The sequence below is a fragment of the Budorcas taxicolor genome, chromosome 9 (assembly GCF_023091745.1).
Source record: "Budorcas taxicolor isolate Tak-1 chromosome 9, Takin1.1, whole genome shotgun sequence".
Lineage (NCBI taxonomy): Eukaryota > Metazoa > Chordata > Mammalia > Artiodactyla > Bovidae > Budorcas > Budorcas taxicolor.
Window position 1 is genome coordinate 32,938,272 of NC_068918.1, and position 20,991 is coordinate 32,959,262.

At 43.9% G+C, this 20,991-nt stretch overlaps 1 protein-coding gene across 1 annotated transcript in view; it reads right to left on the reverse strand.

Moving 5' to 3' along the window:
* The window catches only part of ARMC2 (armadillo repeat containing 2), a 123,330-nt gene that overhangs the window by 90,041 nt on the left and 12,298 nt on the right, over nt 1-20,991 (reverse strand). The window contains exons 4-5 of the mRNA XM_052645702.1: nt 19,034-19,205; nt 12,303-12,507 (exon numbers count right to left, since the gene is read on the reverse strand). Coding sequence (XP_052501662.1) covers nt 12,303-12,507; nt 19,034-19,205 — 377 coding nt within the window. The remainder of the gene's footprint in view (nt 1-12,302; nt 12,508-19,033; nt 19,206-20,991) is intronic.

A 20,991-nucleotide genomic window follows, 5' to 3' on the forward strand; every position in this document is an offset into this window, starting at 1 on the left:
TTTAATACTCCAAAACAATTGCTTTATGTTTATACATAGCAACAAAACAACAGATCTGGTAGCAAGAAGTCCTGGTCAGTCAAAGAAAGAAATGGGGATGGAATCCTTTTCGTCAGCACTCAAGAGTAGAGATCCAAATGGAGATCTCAATGAAGACAGAAATAAAGGAACTAAATCCTATGAAAAGGCAAAATACCAAAACTTTGGCAGGGTGTAAGGCCAAATACGTTCCCAGACTCAGCACTCCTAGAAATAATAAGAAAATCTGAGGACCATAGAGGCAAGCCTTTCTTTTCATCATTGTCCTAACAGCTGCTGAAGTCAAGCAGGATAGTTTGCACCTAACGGCCTCCCAAGTCCCTGATCCCTCCTCCCTGAGGACATGGCCATGACAAGGCTGCCCCCCTAATTACCACATTTGTGTGTCCCCACTTGGGGGGATGCTTAAGAAGGGTCTTGCTTATCAACCATCAAACCTTGACAGTGTTGGATCCTACTGGTTCTCAAGAAGAGCTCAGGGTTGAAAGTGAAATTGTTGGTCATTCCATCCTGTCCGACTCTTTGCAACCCTATGGACTATAGCCCACCAGGCTCCTCTATCCATGGGATTCTCCAGGCAAGAATATTGGCATGAGTAGCCATTCCCTCCTCCAGGAGATCTTACCAACCCAGGGATCGAACCTGGGTCTCCTACACGGCAGGCAGAGCACAGGGTTGGCCTTGGCATCCATTAATCCTCTGTGTGATCTTCACGGTACAGTGCTTGAGGGGGTGCAGGCTCTGGATCCAAAGTATCTGGGATCAAAGGGGTCCAAACCTTGTCTGCCACGTGGCCTGTGCAAGTCACTGAACCTCTTGGCCTTGGTTTCCTTTTCTTAAAATGAGGGCTATGTTTCTACTTAGCACACTGACTGCTGTGTTTGAAGAATTTAATAAATCGTCAGTATTCTTTTGCTCCTTTTGTTCTGAGTCAACAAACACTTGTCTGAGCAATCCAGTGGTGGGTGTTACTGTGATAAACAACATGTAAGGTGTTGCCCAGAAGATGTTCAAAACCTGCTTCAAGGAACCAAAGAAGCTTTTATTTAAATGGAAAACTCTAATGGAGTCTCTAATCAAATACTAGAATGAGAAATTCAGCAGGTTATAAGGACAAGAAAAGTGCTGAGGATGGAGTGATTACTGAGAGGGAGAAGTGGACCACAGGGTGGGACTTAAAGGAACAAAAGTCAAACCAACACATGACCACACTGCTCTCAGGAGGGGAACAGCATGAGCGAAGGTGAGGAGGAGTGGGAGAAGCCTGGTGGGTAGGGCGTGTGTGGGGAGTGACTGCACAGGGCCAGTAATTTAGGAATAAGTTTCTGCTGGGAGGTATTGGGGACAGCCACTTGAAACTTTGGGTTGAATAAACAGACCCAATTTGATGGTCAGTAAGGATCTGCCCAGAGAAGGCAGTGACACCCCACTCCAGCACTCTTGCCTGGAAAATCCCATGGACAGAGGAGCCTGGTAGGCTGAAGTCCATGGGGTCGCTAAGAGTCGGGCACGACTGAGTGACTTCACTTTCGCTTTTCATTTTCATGCATTGGAGAAGGAAATGGCAACCCACTCCAGTATTCTTGCCTGGAGAATCCCAGGGACAGAGGAGCCTAGTAGGCTGCCATCTATAGGGTCACACAGAGTTGGACACGGCTGAAACGACTTAGCAGCAGCAGCAGCAGGGATCTGCCCTAGGTTCTTAAACAAGGAAATGATGAGATCTGAAGTTATGTGATAACAGTGGTATTTAGGAGACTTGGAGGGAGGTAACAAGGACTAATTCTTTGAGGGTGACGGTGGGACTGGAGAAGAAGGAACAAATTCAAGAGACTCTAAGTGAAAAGTCAGTAGGATTTGGTGGTTGATTCCAGGCTGGAGAAAGACAAGAAGGCAGATGCGGAGCAACAAGGACAGCAGGGCCACTATAACAGAAAAGGGGAGGTCAAAGAGCAGCACAGCTTGAGGAGTAAAGCAAGTTTGTGTTTTGCCAGGTTGAGTTTCTGATGATAAATGGATCGCTGGCAAAGGAGATGTGAAAATCAGGAAAGCAGCTCCGTTAAAGGTCAAAGCAATACACCAGGATGAGAAGCATCAGAACAGTGGCTCCAAGACCAGAATCTCAGGACATGGCCTTGTCTCAGACAGTCAGGGGTAAAGAACAGAAAGGGGAGAAGGAGTCCAAAGGAGAGAGATAACATATGCTCTCATGCGGTCCAGCATGTTGACAAAGTGAGCATGATTAACAAGTCCAAGAAGATGAGGCTGGAGGAAGGACTTTCCAGTCTGGTGAGGGTGAATCTAACAGGGTTTCTGGGGCACAGTACAGCGTGTCTCTCACAGGGCGCATGAAGCAGGGACGGAGGCATCCAGAAAAGAAAATTCCCTCTCTGCTAAAGAAGAGAAGACTAGATGGCCTTGTACTCAAAGGAGAACCGTCTCGCTGTAACTTCTACCCACTGGTCCTGGTTCTTCTAATGAAACAAATCTTCATCCTTCTTCCTCTCGACAAGCCTTCAGATATTCAGAAAATGTCATGATCAGCACTTCAGTTCATCTCCTATGGCTTAAATCCTATGGTTCTGCGACTTCTCTGGGTAAGTTTTTAACCGAAGCTTTGGCTTCCCTATCTGATATATGTGAAAGTGAAAAGTCAAAGCATTATTCTCTCAGTCATGTCCAACTCTTTGTGACCCTGTGGACTGTAGCCCACCAGGATCCTCTGTCCATGGAATTCTCCAGGCAAGAGTACTGGAGTGGGTTGTCATTTCCTTCCCCAGGGGGGGTCTTCCTGACTCAGGGATTGAACCCAGGTCTCCTGCATTGCAGGCAGATTCTTTACCGTCTGAGCCACAAGGCAATATACGAGGGGGTGGTAAATGATAGTGCCCCTCAAAGTAAGATCGTTGTGAGGAATAAATGATGTGATGTGGAATCACTTAGCCCAGCTCTGGCACACAACAAGTACTCAGTTTTTACTGTTATCATGGCTGTATCAGTGATGCCATTAACAGACTCCAGTCCTTTCATCTGCTCCTCATATGATACGGTTTCAAATCACTTTACCAGCCTGTTCAGTTACTCCAAGAGTCAGTTTGTCTGGATTCCTTTCAAAGTCTGCAACCCAGTGTTGAGCTAAAGGCATGGCCTGAGGAGCAAAGAGAAGAGGTTCTAACTGATGCAGCCTAAAATTGCATGAACAGTTCTGGTGGTGACATCACGTCTTGTCTTGTCTTCCATATGCAGCTAAAGGCAGACTCCCCCATCTACACTGGACTCCTTCTCATTAAATTTCACAGTTATACTTGGCAAAGAGTTCCTGCCTATTAGATGTTTCTAGATCTTGATTCAGTCATCCAGTATAATTGTTCTGCTTCTCAGCTTTCTGTTTCATGCTGTTAAAGACCATAATTAGATTTTTTTGGAATATCTTCTGATGTACCAAGAATAAAACAATTCCAGAGAATATTCCTTAAAGCTCTTTTGTGAAATCCTTCTTAAAGCCAGAATAAGGCCATTTCACTGGGATATCTTCATCTACAAATAACAGAAACCTATTTCTGACTTAAATGGTACATGGAATTAATTGGCTTGTGCGAGTGCCAGGGGGAGGTTTCAGGTTTCAGGTGTGGTGTGATCCGGGCTTCGGCTCTTCCTGCAGTTCTCCCAGCTCTGCCCTTCCTCTGCTTTCACCTGTAATCAGGTTGCAGTCCTGAGGAAAGCAGAGTGGAAAGGCATTCCCAGGACCCTCCTCTGCAGCCCACGTGTCAGAGCAAAAACAAGGGTCTCTCTTCCCAGTCATTAACAAGTCCCAGCTTTCATGCTGAACTGCCAGAACCAAGCTCTGTAGACAAGCTAATGCCACATCCTGCCTGGGTTACGACTGCCCATCCACACATCAGTCATGTTGGCAACATCTACTTCTGGACCATTTATATTCCAAAGAAAAGTATATTTCTTTAAAGGTCTTCTAAAATTCACATTTTGCTATAATTCAGACAATTCTTCCCATTACTACGACTAAGGTTCTTTAGGCAAGGGTCAACAAACTTTTTCTTAAAGAGCCAGACAGTATGTATTTTATAATTTGTGGGTCAGGTGGCAAAAGAGAGACTATTATATAGATACTCCTGTGACCATTTAAAATGTAATGATTTTTGAATGTAGGGAAAAATTTTTTCTGCTCAAGGGCTGTAAAAAATATAAACAAAATAGGTGGTTGGCCAGATCTGGCTCTAGGGCTATAGCTTGTTGACTCCTTCTTTGGAGTAATAACTAAAAAAGATATTAAGAAGTAGATAAGTGGGAGGATTTGGAATTAGGGGGGAAATAAGCTTTTTCCATTTGGGAAATAATTACATGTGAAAATGGAGAAGAAAATTTTAACAGATACACATGATAAAAAGAAAATTTAGCAAATTTTGAGCTAACATTTTCCTGGCCCCAAGAAGCCGATTTTCATTTTTAGAACTAGACTCAAGCTGTATAGATTCAAGTCAGGCAGTAAACATCTTAGGCTCCGCAGTCACGGAGTCTCTGTCACAACTACTCAGTTCTGGGGCTGTAGTGTGAAAGCTGCCAGAGACAGTAGATAAATGAATGGGCATGGCTGTGTTCCAATAAAACTTTATTGACAAAAACAAGTAGGCTGGATTTGGCCCATGGGCCTTAGTTTGCTAGCCCCTGCTCTGCAGTCGCTTTGATTTTTTGACTGCAGTTCAAGAATGCCACCACCAAAAGGTGTTGGTCCCTGTATCATGTCTTCATAGCCTGAAACCCCAGACACATAGTTCCCAGACACTAGCACTCTATCTTAATAACTAACACTAAAATTGAATTCTACATAAATGGTTATACAGAAACAGTGAAATTAAAGAATATGATTTTAGAGGAAAGGTCATAAGATCAAAATTTTGAGAAAATCCTCCAAGGTTACCATAGCTTTGAGTTGGTGGTCCAAGATTTAAAATATACATTCTCAGAGACTATGCATATAGATACTGGTGCACCTTTTTCAGTAATCACTAACTGGTTATGATTGTCCAGTTGCTCAGATGCTTCCAACTCTTTGTGACCCCATGGACTATATATAGCCTGCCAGGCTCCTCTGTCCATGGGATTCTCCAGGCAAGAATACTGGAGTGGGTTGTCATCTCCTTCTCCAGGGGATCTTCCCAACCCAGAGGCAAGCCTGCGTCTTCTGCATTGCAGGTGGATTCTTTACCAGAGCCTTCAGGGAAACCCAAGTGGTTATTACTCAAGTCCTGTATGTAGAAAGTTGATTAGACACTGCTTTGTAACTAATCACAGTAGCTTAACTTAGGCTTAAATTCCCTTACTTAAAAGTCCACAGTTCCATGCTCCCATCACCTTTTATAGCTCCAGTTTCAAGGGGTCTCACATGAAGAGCCCTGTAGCTTCTCACTATGGCAGCAACGAGTACATCAGCACAGTGGAGAGTTGCTGGCATTTACCCTGTTCCACAGTGTTTCTGAGGAAATGATTCCACATGGTTTTGACGATCTGCTCTCCATTTCCATGTCCCAGTGGGCTGCTCCAGCTCACACATTATCATCTTCCCAGTGGAACGGCTACAACTGCTCTTCCCTCTCCAATTGCCCTTCATGCAGCTGCCAGCATCACTCCCCTGGAAACCTCTCAGCGCTCCATGTACTAGTCTGCAGCATCAGGACCCATGTGTCCACTACAACAGGCCATCTGCCTTTCTCTGAACTCACCACCAAGTCAAATCCCCCCGTGGCTTATGCTGCTCCTGCAGCAAAGAACACAGAGCCTTCCCACCCCTCTTTTGAAAACCATCCTCAAGGGGCATCCCAAACCCCACAGATGCCAGGAGACCTTCCCTGATCTCCAAGTCAGAGATAGGTTCTCGCACCGCTAAACTCCCAAGGCACTTTTTTTTTCCAGTTCTTTCATTCCTCTAGCATTAATCATTGAACAGTGCTTCTGAAACTTTCATGTGTATTAGAATCACTTGAATACCTTATAAAATGCAGATTCTAATTCAGCAGGTCTGAGATCCTGCACTTCTAACAAGCTCCCAGGTGATGCAGATGCTGCTGGTCCAAGAACTGCACTTGAGCATCAGAGCCTGACATTACAGATAGGTCCTCATGGATGGGGATTATCTGTGTATCTCCCAACCCCACTAGTCCAGGGCTTTGCTTATCATGAAATCCTCGTCAAATAGATGCTGTCAAAGAAGGTGGGAGTCCACAAAATCATTCTGATCACGTCTGTCTTTTCCAAAGGAAACAAGTTTCTCAGTCACATTTACTTAATTTCTTAAAAGAATAATGACTTCATTATGTTTGGAAAAAATGATATATTTATTATTTTTAAGGCTGGGCAATATAAGAAGTACAAAGATTTGGAAAATCATCTAGGACTCCACCACCCAGAAATAAATAGTTAATACATGGCAAACATCATTCCAGACATATTTTGCATATATTCAGATGAAAAGACAAAAGAATGAAAGAACAGAAGGGTGACTTGGGAGAAAGGGCAGGTAAAAGATACATATAGATGGGATTTGACACACAAATGGTATCTGTCAATGTAATTAAAAGTATAAAGTATGGATTTCACTTCAATATGACAGAGAAACAGAAACTGAGGTGAAACTGAAGGAACTGTAGAGCTTCAGATGAATGGGTCTTCACAAGAGATATTAGTTTCTAAAAGCTCTCTCTAAAGTTAAGAAAAGAAAGAATAAAAAGCATTAGGATGCTGAAATCACTCCTTTAACTACATATTTCAATTTCAGACTGCAGCTACTGACACAGCTATTCACTCACACTTTCTCTCAGGTACCAGTTTTGGTTATTTATGCTAATATTACAATTGTCAATGTTTCTGTTCCGTACCATCACTTTCAGAGTTGTTTAGTTTTAATTCAATATGAAAACAAAGTCAATACTCACCATGGATAATTTTATGATAGCTTCCTCGTTTCTCAGTTCTGAATTTTGACTCATCATTTTGTTGTCAAAGAGTTCTCAAGAGAGTGCATGACTACCCTAGTCCCCTAATCCATTCACAATGAAAATGTCTCTCTGTTGCCTTTTAACTGAAGGACAACGTGGCTGGAACTCAGGACTCCATAGGCCTTACTCCACTGTCTTCCAGCACTGAGAGAAACTCTGATAAAGCCAGAGGCAGCCAGCCTTTTTCTCCTTCGACGGGACTTTTATGTTCAGCCTGATCGCCATAGGCCGCCTTCTTGCATTTACCCACTCAATCAGCAATTACTAATGGAGTATGTACTACGTACTGGGCACTGTACTAGTGCTGAACACTGTTAGAAATGTCTTAGTGTGGATTATTCCATGTCAAATTTTGTTGGGACATGACGCGTCCTTTTGAGCTTCGGATTTGAATCTCTATTTCAGAATGTCATCTTCTATTATGTCAATATTTTTCTTGTTCCCATCTCTTCCATTCTCAGTGGGTTGTTGTGAATATCAAATGAGTTAATATATGTAAATCACTTGGAAGAGTGCCTGGTACTTAGTCAAAGTAAGGTGGGGGAAGGGAAGAGAACTCTCCCCTTCAGGAATACAAGTGCCATGCCTCTCATTTCTATCTCAGTCTCTCTAAGCATTTTCCTATTTTCTCATTCACGCCTCTATGTTTGATTTCCTCTAGCTTAACCACCATATCTGACTGCATTTTCAGCTGTTTTTACTTCTGATGTGGCTTTTCTCTCCATGTTTATACATTTTTCTTTCATTTCTTTTTTAAGAACTGTGAGTGTACTCTCTCTCTCTTCACGAGATCAAGGACTTAAAATCTCTAATTTGCATTCTTACAAGCCAACGGAGAGCTCTTTTCCCTTTTGTAAAACTCTGCTTATTCCTGGAGGGCAGTTCCTTTTGCGATTCATTTCCTTCATCTGTCTTTTGTTATGTTCATTACAAAGTTATGCTTGGGTTCCATGTTCACTTTTGTCCTAGCCTTATTTATCTTGAAACAGAGCCATGGATTTGTTGAAGAATGAAAACAGTCCATGCAGGGTGAGAACTGGGATGCTCTGTAGCTTCAACTTTTCCCTGAATGTCTATCTGAAAAGTCTGTCCATTTTCCTCAACCTGCAGTGTGTGTTCCCTTAGCTTGTACAGAATGTAGCAGGTTTCATGACTCACAGAAAAGCCCCTTTACCGGCTGGGTTCCTTAGGTTCTAATCTATCAAACTCCCTCCCACATAAACACACACACACACAACTGGCTGGATCACAGGAAATGAGGAGAGCGTGTCACTCTCAGCTCCGTTTCCCCTGTGCTGCTTCACACTGCAGCTCTCTGCACTTTGGCCACGCCGCACGGCTTGTGGGATCCTAGTTCTCTGACCAGGGACTGAAGCAGGACTCTGAGCAGTGAAAGCATGCAGCCCTAACCACTGGACCACCGGGGGGCTCCCCACACTCTGGCTCCTGAGTGAGGCCTTGACTGTGGCTTCCCCATTTCTCCTGTGGCTTGCTCACATCCTTACATCTCTTTTCTCTAGCTAAAGACTACTGGATACATCTTTCTTAACAGAGAGATTCACTTTTAGTGAAATTTGTTTCTTGCTTTGTCTCTATTTCACAGAGTCTAGGTTAACAAGACTTCTGGTTGCCATATTCCAAGCAACAAAAAACTAAAGCACCATAAGATATTCCTGTCAAAGTAAATAAAGGAAGGAAAGAAAAGAAAGAAGAAGGAAGGAAAGAAAGAAGAAAGGAAACAAGGGCCAGAGAGAAAAAAGAACATATTGTGGATGTGGTGGCCTCACGCACAGCTGGATTTAGGGGCTTATATGTCATCCTTAAACTTAGTCACTGTCTCCATTTCTTGGCTCTGCTTGTTTACATGTCACTTCCCGTCTGTCACCCTCCACAGGCAATGAGATAGCCACTGTTGGCTCCAAGACTATGTCATTCTTTACAGCCTGTGAACCTTGAGGAAGAACACTTTCCCCAAAGGCTTTGGCAGAAGTCCCAGGGAAGGATTCAACTGGCCTGGTGTAGATCACGTGCCCACCTCCAAACCAACTACTCTCATTCCACAGCTTTTGGTGGTGAGTGCTGGGAGGAGACAGGGGTGAAAGGAGCACAGCTTATAGATTAGAAAACTGAGCCCTTGGAAGTGTTCAGAGGCTTGTCCAAGAACACAGAGCTGAGGACTTCCCTGATGGTGCAGTGGCTAAGACTCTGACCTCCCAATGCAGGGGGGCCGGGTTCAATCCCTGGTCAGGGAACTAGATCCCATGTGCTTCAACTAAGAGTTCCCATGCCGCAGCTAAAGAACTGGCGTGCTGCAATGACAACTTGGCACAGCCAAGTAAATAAATTTTTAAAAATATTTTTTTTAAAAAAAGATCATACAGCTGAATCAAGTGGCTGAGAGAGAACTGATTCTGAACCCACAGATTTTGACCCCCAAAGGGTTCTTAACCCCAAGTAACTGCTCTTGGACTTTCCTCCTAAAAATCACATTTCCAAACCACAAGAAGTTGAACAATATTTACACAGAAATTCTTAGAAGGTTTTTAAAAGCTGATGTATAAAAGGGTTCATCAGATAGAACCACTGGATAGATGGAGATACACACACACACACTCTTATATATTTTGAAGAAAGCTATTTTCAAAACATATAGCAATATAAAGCAAGAAAAGATGGAGTGTTGCTGATTGCAGGCCTGCCAAACTTGGAATCCTTGCAGGGACACACAGGCTGTTGCTGATTGGCACATGGTTTGAAGATGACAGTTCAGTGAGGGCTGGAGAGTGCTTTTCTCGCCTGGAAAGTTAAACAGTGCCCACTTCCCCACCCCCAACCTTGTTTGCAAAGACGCCTTGTCTAGCAAGTTCTTTTTCCATCACGACCAACGTAAAGTTAAACTCCAGTCCATCCCAGGTCTGAGTTTGTTCTAAACTAAGGGTTTCCCTAAAATCAACACGGTTTCACTGAATTAAGCTACTCCTTTCTCTCGCTAGGCCATGAAGCACCGGCATGAAGGTGGCGGCTCCCACGCCAGATCAGCAGCAAAGACCCTGTGCGGAGCCTGACCTCCCTTCCTCCGCCCTCTCCTTCTCAGCCCTCAACCCCCTGTCAGCTCCAGTTATGCAATCCCTTTTCTCCCTTCTCCAGCCAGCTCAGCTCACTGACAAGAGTCTTCATTTCCCACTTTCTGGTCTAAACATGAAAACATGTTAATTGAGGGTAGGGCTTTAGCATCAAGACTGGGAATACTCCACTGCACAGCAAAGATCATTTCTTGGAATTATTTGCTTAAATGTTTACCAGAAACAACCATCAAGTGTTCCAGATTGATTCACGAATGCAATTAATGAAGGAACTGCTAAGAGTTTCCATTTTCTGGTTTGTTTTAATTCTACTGTATAAAAAAAAATTTTTTTGGCACCACCTCAACAAAAATCCCATCCAATGATTAAAGGGGGTAAAGATTCATAAAGCCAAAATGTTACTGGAAATTAAACCTGCCAGGGTGTATGACAAATCCAGGGCAGACACAATTCACTGAACAATGCAAAAGACATCCTAACAAAGCAAAAAGAGAGCAACCAGTGCTGCTGCCCAGCACCTCCTAATTCTGGACCATCAGGAAGAAGTGCCACCAGTCCCTAACTGATTTCTCCTCTGCTGTGTGTGAGATAAAAATATGTAACCGAAAATGCCTTTGCTGTCCCAGACTGAGGAATAAATACTGAACCCTTGCTAGATTATTCCACAACATTTGAAGGCTTGCAAAAGAAGAAAAGAAAAACAGCTCTTGTCTGGTTTTCCCTAGTCAACTTTAATTACTGTAAGGATGGGTGCAGCAAGATAAATGTTTCCGTTTCAGTTCAGTGCTGAAAGAAACACAAGTTCTCCTGCTGCCTTTTATGTTTAAGCTCTGAGGTTCGCAGCCTATTCTTATTCACCAACTGGAAAAGACTTGTTGCATGCAATGGCCAGTTTGATGTTTCGTGCTCAACTCCCAAAGTCCCAATTTGAAGTCCTTCTCTTCCACTTAAGGAGACATTTCATTTTTCCTTTAATTTAAAAAAATGTTCTGAATGCAAAGCGACATTACAAGGACTACTAGGTTGCCTAATATAAAGTCTGTGTGTGCAACGCTCTTCGGGCTATGTCAGCAGACAAGGTCAGTTCAGCTAAACTAACTAACTGCCAAGCAGCCAGTAGGGGTGAAGGCAGTTCTAAGCACACGGCATGTGTGCAAGCCAAAGTCAGACCCGAATCTAAAGTAAGGGCAACAAGCACTTGGTCTTAAAATGGCCCATGGAATTTAATCTTGTTAAGCAAATCCTAACTGGGCAGTTATTCACAATGACCCAATGGAAAATCATAGAAAAATATCTCTGAGTGACCCTGTCCAGTTCAAGACCTCCTGCCTATCTTAGCACCACTGCTGGCTGGGACCCCACTGCTGGCTGGGACTGGAAATCACAGCCTGCTCTCTTTCCCACCCTGGTTCCCCAGTTATTCAAGGCTTCCTTAGGAAAACACCAGTATAAGAATTCACAAAGTGAACATTCCTCTACAAATCCTTAATATGGTAGGAAAATTGCTAGAAAACCATATCTAGGAACATGGTGTGAACTTAGGGGTTCTTACACAGGTAGTGGGTGGTGAAAGGGTCAACACAGACTGCGGTGGGAAAAAAAAGCCTTCTCCAGGAATGTGGTAGGAAAACAGAGTAACTCCCAATCGTTCATTTTATGAGGTTAGTAGCGAGGTATTACAGATAAGAGGAATCCACAGGACTCTCCTGTTTTAACTTTAGTTTGCAAAATAAATATTTTAATCCAAGTTTCTACTGGAAAATAAGATAAATCAAGTTTGGTGGAGTCCACAAGCATGAACTAACCTAAAGGGAGGTAGTGAGACATTCCAGGCCAGGCAAGAATCCCACATAACACAAACAGTATGATCAGTCATCACTCAAGGGCTGGCTGGAACAGCCCAAATAAAGCAGAGACTTTAGTCTGACAGCCCTATCAAAGCGGCATTTTGGCAGGTATGAATAAATGTTTTCCTGAGGAGTAAACAGGGAGATGTAGAATCAACCCCATTCAGCCCTGAGAAGAAATCTCTCCTACTCATGCATCATAAATTTAAAATTTGTTTATATAAAAGGGAAAAATGCAAATCAATCATCTACATAACAGAGAGAACAAACTGGTAAATGACACAGTTGCTCTGACCTGGAAATTAAGTGAAAAGAATACTGACCCTCCACTTCTGAGATGAAATGGCAAGGACGTCGCCCCTTTAAACATTTCTTGCTCCGTGATTTTACTGAAGTCTCCATCATATGTTAGCTGAAGTGGGTGACTCTTTAAGTTGCCAGTGGCCTTCGATTCTGTTAAGTAAATCCCATTTATTTTCACCACAGAGTTCCTTGTCATAACTGTTTCTTCGGATACCACTCTCTTTGCTGTAATAACCAAGGAAATGTTTTGTCAAAGCATTTATTTTAGGATTCGCTGTCTTTCAATATTTTTTTAATCCAAGAATTTATACAATTAAAAAATTATATATTACTTATAATTGAGTCTGGAATTGTACGGACAAAACCTCGCTGAAAAGCTTTACTTAATAACAGTATATCAATATTGGCTCATCTAGTGTAACAAAAGCAATCCACTAAGGCAAGATGTTAAATAATAGGGGAAATGAGATGGAGGGTGTGGGAATTCTCTGTACTTCCTATTCACTTTGGCTATAAAATGAAACCTAAAACTGCTCTAAAAAAGAAAATCTATTCATAAAAAAAATCTCCCTGAATGCATACAAGACCTCATCACTAATTCAGGCATGACATCATCAATTCAGCAGGTAAAAATTAATAGATCTTAGCTCTATTAGCTTAGAGTTCTGTTGTTGTTCAGTTGTTCCATGTCCGACTCTTTGTGGCCCCATGGATTGCAGTATGCCAGGCTTTCCCTGTCTTTCACTGTAGGCAAATACTCAAATTTAGGTTTATGAACTACCTAGTCCACATAAATACCTCTGTGTCCCATAGCAATGCTTCTTCCTGGATTTGATCATGCTGGAACATTTTCATTCAGAAATATCAAGTGTTTTCTTGATGTCAGGCACTGTCCTAAGCACTTGGGGTGCGTTAGTGACGGAGCAAAGATCCCTGCCCTCACAGAGCTTACAACCTTACAGTATACCTGTTTATACAACAGACAATAAGTAACAGACCATAATAAGCGAAGTATATAAGAGGGTAGGTGCTATGGGAAAAAGCAAAAGCAGAAACGTGGAGAAGGGGAAGAGGGGATTGGGATTGGGAATGGGAGCAGGGAGCAAATTTTAACAGGTGGGCATGGTAGGCAAACCCTAACTGGAGGGGAGGCATTGAGTTGTCAGATGACGAGGGGCTGTGTGTCCAGCGGAGGGACCTGGAGGTGCAGACACCCAAAGGCGGGAGTGTGTCTGGGGCCCTCAGGGGACAGCATAAGTGGCGTGTGTGCCAAGGTGGGGAGGAGAAAGCTGGTCAGAGGAGCAGGAGCTGGCTCGTAGGGGCCCAGCAGACCATTTCCCAGCAGGGATAGAGGAGGGCACCTGAACACTTGGAAGGCTTTCTCAAGAGAAATAAAAGTTGCCCAAAAAAAGACATCCAGTCTCTGAACTGAAACATCTACTGTGTTTACAGTGGCAAGATCCTTAGATTTAAAATATAACACTGTTTCTTCCTCAGCAAATTGACATTAGGAATAGCTGACCCCTGATGCTGCTACTCAACTCTAGTTCCTGATAACATATGTTTGTCAAAGGGGCAAGGAGGATGAGCTATTTCTCATACAGAAGTAGTTTTGCAAGCTTTTCCAAAATGACTCAAGGTTTCCTTTTCTGTGCTTGAACCATCAAACCAATAAAAAGCAACAATAACAAAACCACCTCGTCTGCTCCTCTGACTAAGCTCTGTGCTTTCAAAACACTGAATTTTACAGCAGAGAGGAACTTTAAAGATTGGCTAGTCTAGCCTTCATTTTTCAGATGAGAAAACTGAGAACCCAAAAAGGTGATCAGTCCAAGGTCACAGAGCAGGTTTGAGGAGAGCTAGGATGTATGGCAGGGAGAGGGCAGGCTTGGCATTCTATCAGACTTGGGGTCAGGTACAGGCTGTGGGATGCGGGCATTATTATTCATGGAACCCAAGAATCTGGATTGCTAGTCCAGGGTTCTCTCCATAGCACCACACATCCTTAAACATCTTGAGGACTGAATTACAAAGCACATACTTCATTTCAGATTACAAAGCATTTTTAGCCTGTCCCCATATTTTAGTATTCATTTCTTTCACTTGTTCGCTCCATAAATATTTATGAAGCACACGCTGCCATGTGCCAGATGCTCAGTGGCTGGTGGTCTAGGGGTGAAGTGAGAGGTCCCAGCCGCTATGCAGCTTCTGTTCTAGAGGGGGAAACGCAACCCTACTTGAAGACGGAGGAGCGGTAGCCTCTGTTTTCACAGTCGAGGAGGGGGAGGTCAGTTGGCACGACAGCAAAGAGCAGCTGGGGCTCACTCTTAACTCTACCATTCGACCAAGCCTGAGTGAGGAAGCTCGGGTCCCTCTGGCAAATCCATGCAGCATGCTGTACTCAGTTAGTAGCAGATCATAGGTACATTTCAAAAAGATTCAACAGTCAGTAGCCTTACCATGAAAATAGGAACTGCCCTGTTCCAGGATATTTCTTTGGCACTTACTGCAGACTACCCCTGTTTCAGGCTCCTGGGCTTCAAACAGAGAAACCCCCTTTTCCACTCAGTCTAGTAGGGGAAAACAGAGAGGCAGATCTGTCCAGAGAGGGATGCGGAGAGTGTGGTCTGTGCCAGGTAAGGAGGAGTGCACGGGGAGTCCTGAGGGGTTGGAGTCGCTCAGGGAAAGATTACAGAGAAGGTGGAGCCTGAAAAGCATTCCAAAGGGTTAGCAGAAGCCCCGCCCCTCCACCCCCCACCCCCCCCCAAACAAAAAAAAAGTTCTGAGACAAAGGAGCAAAGGTCTAGGATGAGAGCTGGCTTCAAGTTGGTTCAAGCTGGACCGTCAAGCTGGGCCCCAGGCTTACAAGGGCCTCACACTTGGCTTAATGCTTTGCTGTTGCCATTGTGAAATTCTAAAGAATTTTTGAACAAAGAGCTCCACATTTTCTCATTTTTCTCTGGGTCCAACAAATTATATAGCACAGCCTGCATGAAGCTCAAAATAGCAGGATGGGTAAAGGGAACCACAAGGGTTCCATACTGCTGGTGCACGGACCAGGGGCGGGGAGCGGGTGGGCAGGCAAAAGAGAGCACTGAGAAGGGCCTGGAATGTGAGCCTGGGGCGGAGCTGTGCCCACTGGAGGGTGAAGACTTCACCCGTGAACCACGCGTCAGTCAACTGCAGCCCCACCAAACCTGGCCTACCACCTGCAACTATGTAGCATGCAAGCTAAGAATGGCTTTTATGTTTGGATGATTGATCAAAAAAAAAAAAAAAAATCAAAAGAACAGTATTTTGTAACTCGTGAAAATTATATGAAACTTCAAATTTCACTGGTCAATCTACAGTTGCTTTCCCACTGCATTGGCAGAGTTGAGAAGGTTGACCAGAAGATTCTGAGGCCTGCAAGGTTTAAAATATTCACTTGTTGGCCCTTCACAGAAAAGTTTGCCAACTTCTGTGCTAGGCCACTGGTTCCCAAAGACACAGTCCACAGCCAGGCAGGTCTGGGAAATGCTGGGCTAAAGTAAAACTAAACAGACGACTTCACCAGATGGCCTTCCCCATCCTGTAATTGCTCACATGCACTGCAATGGAGCACGGGACCTTTACTCCAAGGAAAAGTTGCATTTTTGCCAAAAGTGTTCCCTGGAACTCAGTTTGGCAACCACTCCTTTAGACACAGCAAGGGCTCTCTGAAGGGTTTTCAGCAAGAAGACGAAGCAATCCGATTTTTATTTGCTTCCTGACCTCTTGTTCCTTATGGCACACTGAGAGAAAGTCATCATTTTTCCCCAGTCCACCAGGATAGAAGGACAAGGCTGCTGCTCACAGCCATGTCTGGGTGGGCGCTCAGTGTGATCAGGCTCTGACACCTCCAAGGGCCAAGGGCCCCAATGCTGACCCACCTGCAACCCCCTAGCAAGCTGAAGGTGGAGCAAGACAGGAGGGCTAGAGCACCAGGGATAGAGTGAGAGGTGATAAACGTGGCATGGCGTCAGTGGGATGGAGAACACAGGCTCCGGGGATATTCAGGAAGCCCATGCAGGACGCCTGTCTGGGATGGCTAAGATACAAGGGCTGTGAGAAGGTGGAACCTGCTCGGAGGTCTCCATCTAGCTGGAATAACCGGAGCGACACGGTCACCTTCAGCCAAAACCTCTATCTGAACAGAAGAGATTACACTGCTGGCCCCATGAACATGACTATACACATCTCTTCTCTCTTTTTCCTCAATCAGGAATTCCAAACCCGCCACCACACCCCCAACTCTGCTGGGGGAGTTGTCAGCTACTAACGACTTCATACCAGGGGAAGGGACACACCCTCTGGCCCTGTCTGCACAGCAGCCTTTACAGCCTGTTTCCCAACAAAAGATACCTTTCCTTAAACAATAGGGATTCTGAGACAAGCCCGGGGAGCTCCTGTACAAAGGACAGGGAGTCCAAGCCTGGAGCGTTAGAACACTTTTTAAAATTGGGTGATGTGCGCTTTCAAAAAGACAATGACTTTCTACTGCCATTGTTTCCCAGGCGCTGATGCAGACCTCAGGGTTGGTGGGAATGGTGAAGGGGGCAACTGCCCACAGGGTGGATGGAAGAACCCAGAGAGAGACACGCTTCAGCCAGTAGGGAAATATCCACCTCTCCTGGTACCTTCACACTACATGGGAACAGCTCAGCAAGCAGCCCGGTTTTCAAGTGGGAGCCACCAAGAGTTAAATGTGTGTGGCGTTTGGGCTCAGAAGCAAAAACATCGCATAAACAACAGTTCTGCCCTCCTGTTTATGGGAAGTGGACCCGTTCCTATCTGAGTCTGACCTCACTCCGCACCGTGTGGCTGCCGGAGCCCATCCCCTCTTGACTTGGCTCCCATAAGTACCAACCCTTTCTGATGTAATTGGTCTGATGGGGGCCTTGGTGGAGTAACATCTGAAAAGTTCCTCGGTGACTCTAAAAGTGCAGCGACTATTGAGAAACAGAAGCCCGATGATGTCTCTCCCTTGCTTAAATCCTGTCTTGGCCTCTCACTGCAGCAAGGATAAAGCCCTGGCCACGTCCTCCCACTGGCCTGGCCCCGCATGGCTCAGGGACCTCAGTTCCCTCCCCCTTTTGGCCGCACAGGCCTCGGGGTCCACCAGCCAAACTTGTGCCCCCCTCCAGCCTCACTGCCCCTTCAGCCTGGGCAATGTGCTCACAGATTTCTACCTGGCTGTCTTCTTATCGTTATTCACATTTCAACTCAGACACCACCTCTTCAGGGACACCTTCCAGAGTTGACACAATTCCTTCTGCCAGTCACTCCCCGTCCCACGATCCAGCTTATCTTCTTCTTAGCACTCATCAGAGCCTAATTATCTTATCTCTGGGTTTTCCTGTTTACTGTCTATCTCCCCTTTGAGGGCAAGACTCTGTTGGCCTAAACTGTTACCTGGCAGCTAGTAGGTGCTCAATAAATAGCCAGTTGCCTATTAGAAAAGAAACAAATGGGGACAACGAGGTAACGCAGAATGCCTAATTACATACTTCTTACAGCATCGAGCAGTGGCCTGCACACCCTGTGCTCCTGCCTTTTCCTTTCTCCCTGATTCTATCTCTTCAGCTGCGTCAGGGACCATAGGGACCAGACAGGAATGTGAGTGCAGTGCGCTGGGGAGACCCAGGAACTGCAGATCACACACCAGGCTGATGGGGGTGAGGGCTACTTGCATAAACAGTCATGCATCTAGAGAGCTCAGTGAGATCTTCTACATTTATGCTGGCGACTAGTTTGAGAAAAAGCTTATATGTCAAGCAAGTAGGATGCTTAGGGAGTGGCTTCTACTGTAACTTCTGGGATCATCTGCAGAGTGTCTCCTCTCTGTGAGTGTAAACCTGCCCACTCTTCATCAACCCTTGTCGATGGAAGGACGGCTGGTTCTGTCAGCCCCAGCTAAAGTGGATTTTCAACTATCAGGGAATGTATAATATGGCGTAATTTTAGTAGTGAGAAATGTATAATATGGTGTAAGCATGATGTATAGTAAATTTATAATATGATACTGAACACACATATGAGGATGAAGTGAACTCCTTAAAGAGATACTAACGTTCACTGTCTGCAATGTGCTCTGATATTTTCCATTCTATTTTATCCTACTTTATATTGTTTTAAATGCTCGTGTGATCCACTAAATTGACTGTCATCCCACTAATGGAGCATTTGCTACAGTCTGAAAAACTCTTAGTATGCTCTGGACAAGGGGTGATTCCAACTACCGGGACATTCCTTAGAATCTGAGGTTTTTAGCTTCTCTGTTTACAGGTTTAAGACACCTGTCAACACTTCTGGGGCTGTAGGAAAAGTCCCATTCAAGTTGTGCTTCTAATTTTCACAGGGGATCAGAAAGGTATTTTCATGAGTGTACATTATATAAATCTTGACTATGCCTAATGAAATGAACAACTTTTGGGAATTCTAATTTAGAAATTACTTCCAATGTAGGTGAACTCATTCACTAAAAAAAACACGTATCCTAAGATTCTTTTTCTACCAAGTAACATTTAAAAAAAAACCCTAATATTTTGGTATTCTTCATAAACACCCAGAAAAATATACGAATAATGTTTCTTAACCAGCTTTTGCATGATACTAAGTCTTAGTTAACGTAAAAAATCATATAAACATAGTTCCTGTGTGTAAATTCAAGAAACACACTTGCCCCCAGGTTTTAAAGTATATTACATTTTAAAGGTTTTAAAGACCTTACACTGAGTGGGAAGAAGGGTCCTGGCTGGCAGAAGAGCTCCCTGGGAGGCCGCCCTGAATAAACGCGCCCGGGCACTGCTTATTCTTCTAATCTTCGCGGGGTCCACTGGGGGTTTAGGAAAGGAAAGGCAGAAATCTTCCACTGTGTCAGGAGATGCTGGAGCTTTCGGTTTCTGGAAAGAGATTTTTTTAAATGACTGGCATGAGTTTCTGTCTTGAATGAGACTCACCACCCAGAGCTGACCCTGACACTTCCAGAGCAGTGCACGGTTTCCGGCAGGGCTTCTTCCCAGCCCCTGATGCTAGATCTCAGTGCATCAGGTATATGACACTTTTTCATTGCTTTTGTCAGTTATATTGTATTAAATACTCTACTGTCCTGCTTGGTATATTAAAAAAAAAAGGTTTACCCATGCCAGCAAACAAATCTGATTAAGAGACTATAAAATACGTTATAGTACATTTAACCTACTTTGTAAATCTTTGTGTTCGATCTGATTCAGTTCAGAAAACATGTACTGGGCAACCAAGAACTATGTGGAATATAAATATGACCTTTATATATTTTGGACTACACAAAAGTAGTTTTTAATAATATAAAAGTTTTTAAAATAATTTAGGCTAATAAATCACAAAAAAGCAAGCAGTAGTCTTGGACTTACGATATGTGTTATTTTCTACATCTTAAAAATTCTAAACATCTATATAGTAAAAGCTAATGGTTTTTCCAGTAGTCATGTACGGATGTGAAAGTTGGACCATAAAGAAGATTGAAAACCGAAGAATTGATGCTTTTGAATTGTGGTTCTGGAGAAGAGAAGTCCCTTGGACAGCAAGGAGACCAAACCAGTTAATCCTAAAGGAAATCAACCCTGAATATTCACTGGAAGGACTGATGCTGAAGCTCCAATACCTTGGTCACCTGATGCAAAGACCCAACTCACTGGAAAAGACTCTGATGCTGGGAAAGCCTGAGGGCAGGAGGAGAAGGGGGCGAGAGAGGATGAGATGGTTGGATGGCATCACCGACTCAATGGACATGAGTTTGAGCAAACTCAAAGAGATGGTGAAGGACAGGGAAGCCTGGCATTCTGCAGTCTATGGGGTCGCAAAGAGTCGGACACGACTGAGTGACTGAACAGCAATAACCATTAGAAAAGGGACATTAGGGGCAAAATTCCAGTTCCCTAAAGACCTGCACCAATCACTACGCCACCCAGAGCACCTTCGGCTCTAACCTCCAGATGGCAGTGACCTCTGACCCAACCGGGGGCCACAACCTCACAGAGGCCTAGACTCCCACTTTTAGTGTTGCCTGGTGGTCCCTCCTTCCTCCCACTCTATCTGGATTATCTGTCTATGAAAGAGCAATCTTACGGCAGCAAATGCTTCCAGCTCTCTAGTCAAAACTAATCAAGTTAAAGTTCCTGAAATCACTTACATAATAAATAAAGTGACTCTCAATCCAACAGACTAATCAACAAATTCTTTTTAAAAATCCAGCGTGAAGTTCAAGTCAGATAATTTGAAAAACGGGTGAGCTCATTTATGACACATCATTTCAAACACTGGTTTTCTCATATACATTAATAGGATAGACATCTTCATCAGAGTTCTCTTAAGAAGTTCCTTATTTCAATAATGAAGACATTTTTCAAAAAATTTTTTACATCCTTCTGTTCATTTGCAACCGTAATCGGTTCATAAACCAGACCCCCCCCCTTAAAAAAATCAGTTTTATGACTATAGAGATGCATTCTTCTAAATATAGGTAGAAAAAACAAATAATCAGCATAATAGGCAGGATGAGTCACTGACTGGGAGCAAACCCACTTACTAGTTATGTGAACTTGGGTAGGCTATATACTTCTATGAGCTTGCCAATCTATCAAGTGGAGTCAGTAGCCCCCTTTTTGCAGGGATGCTCAAGTATAGACAAGTCCTGTTATGGAGGCTTGA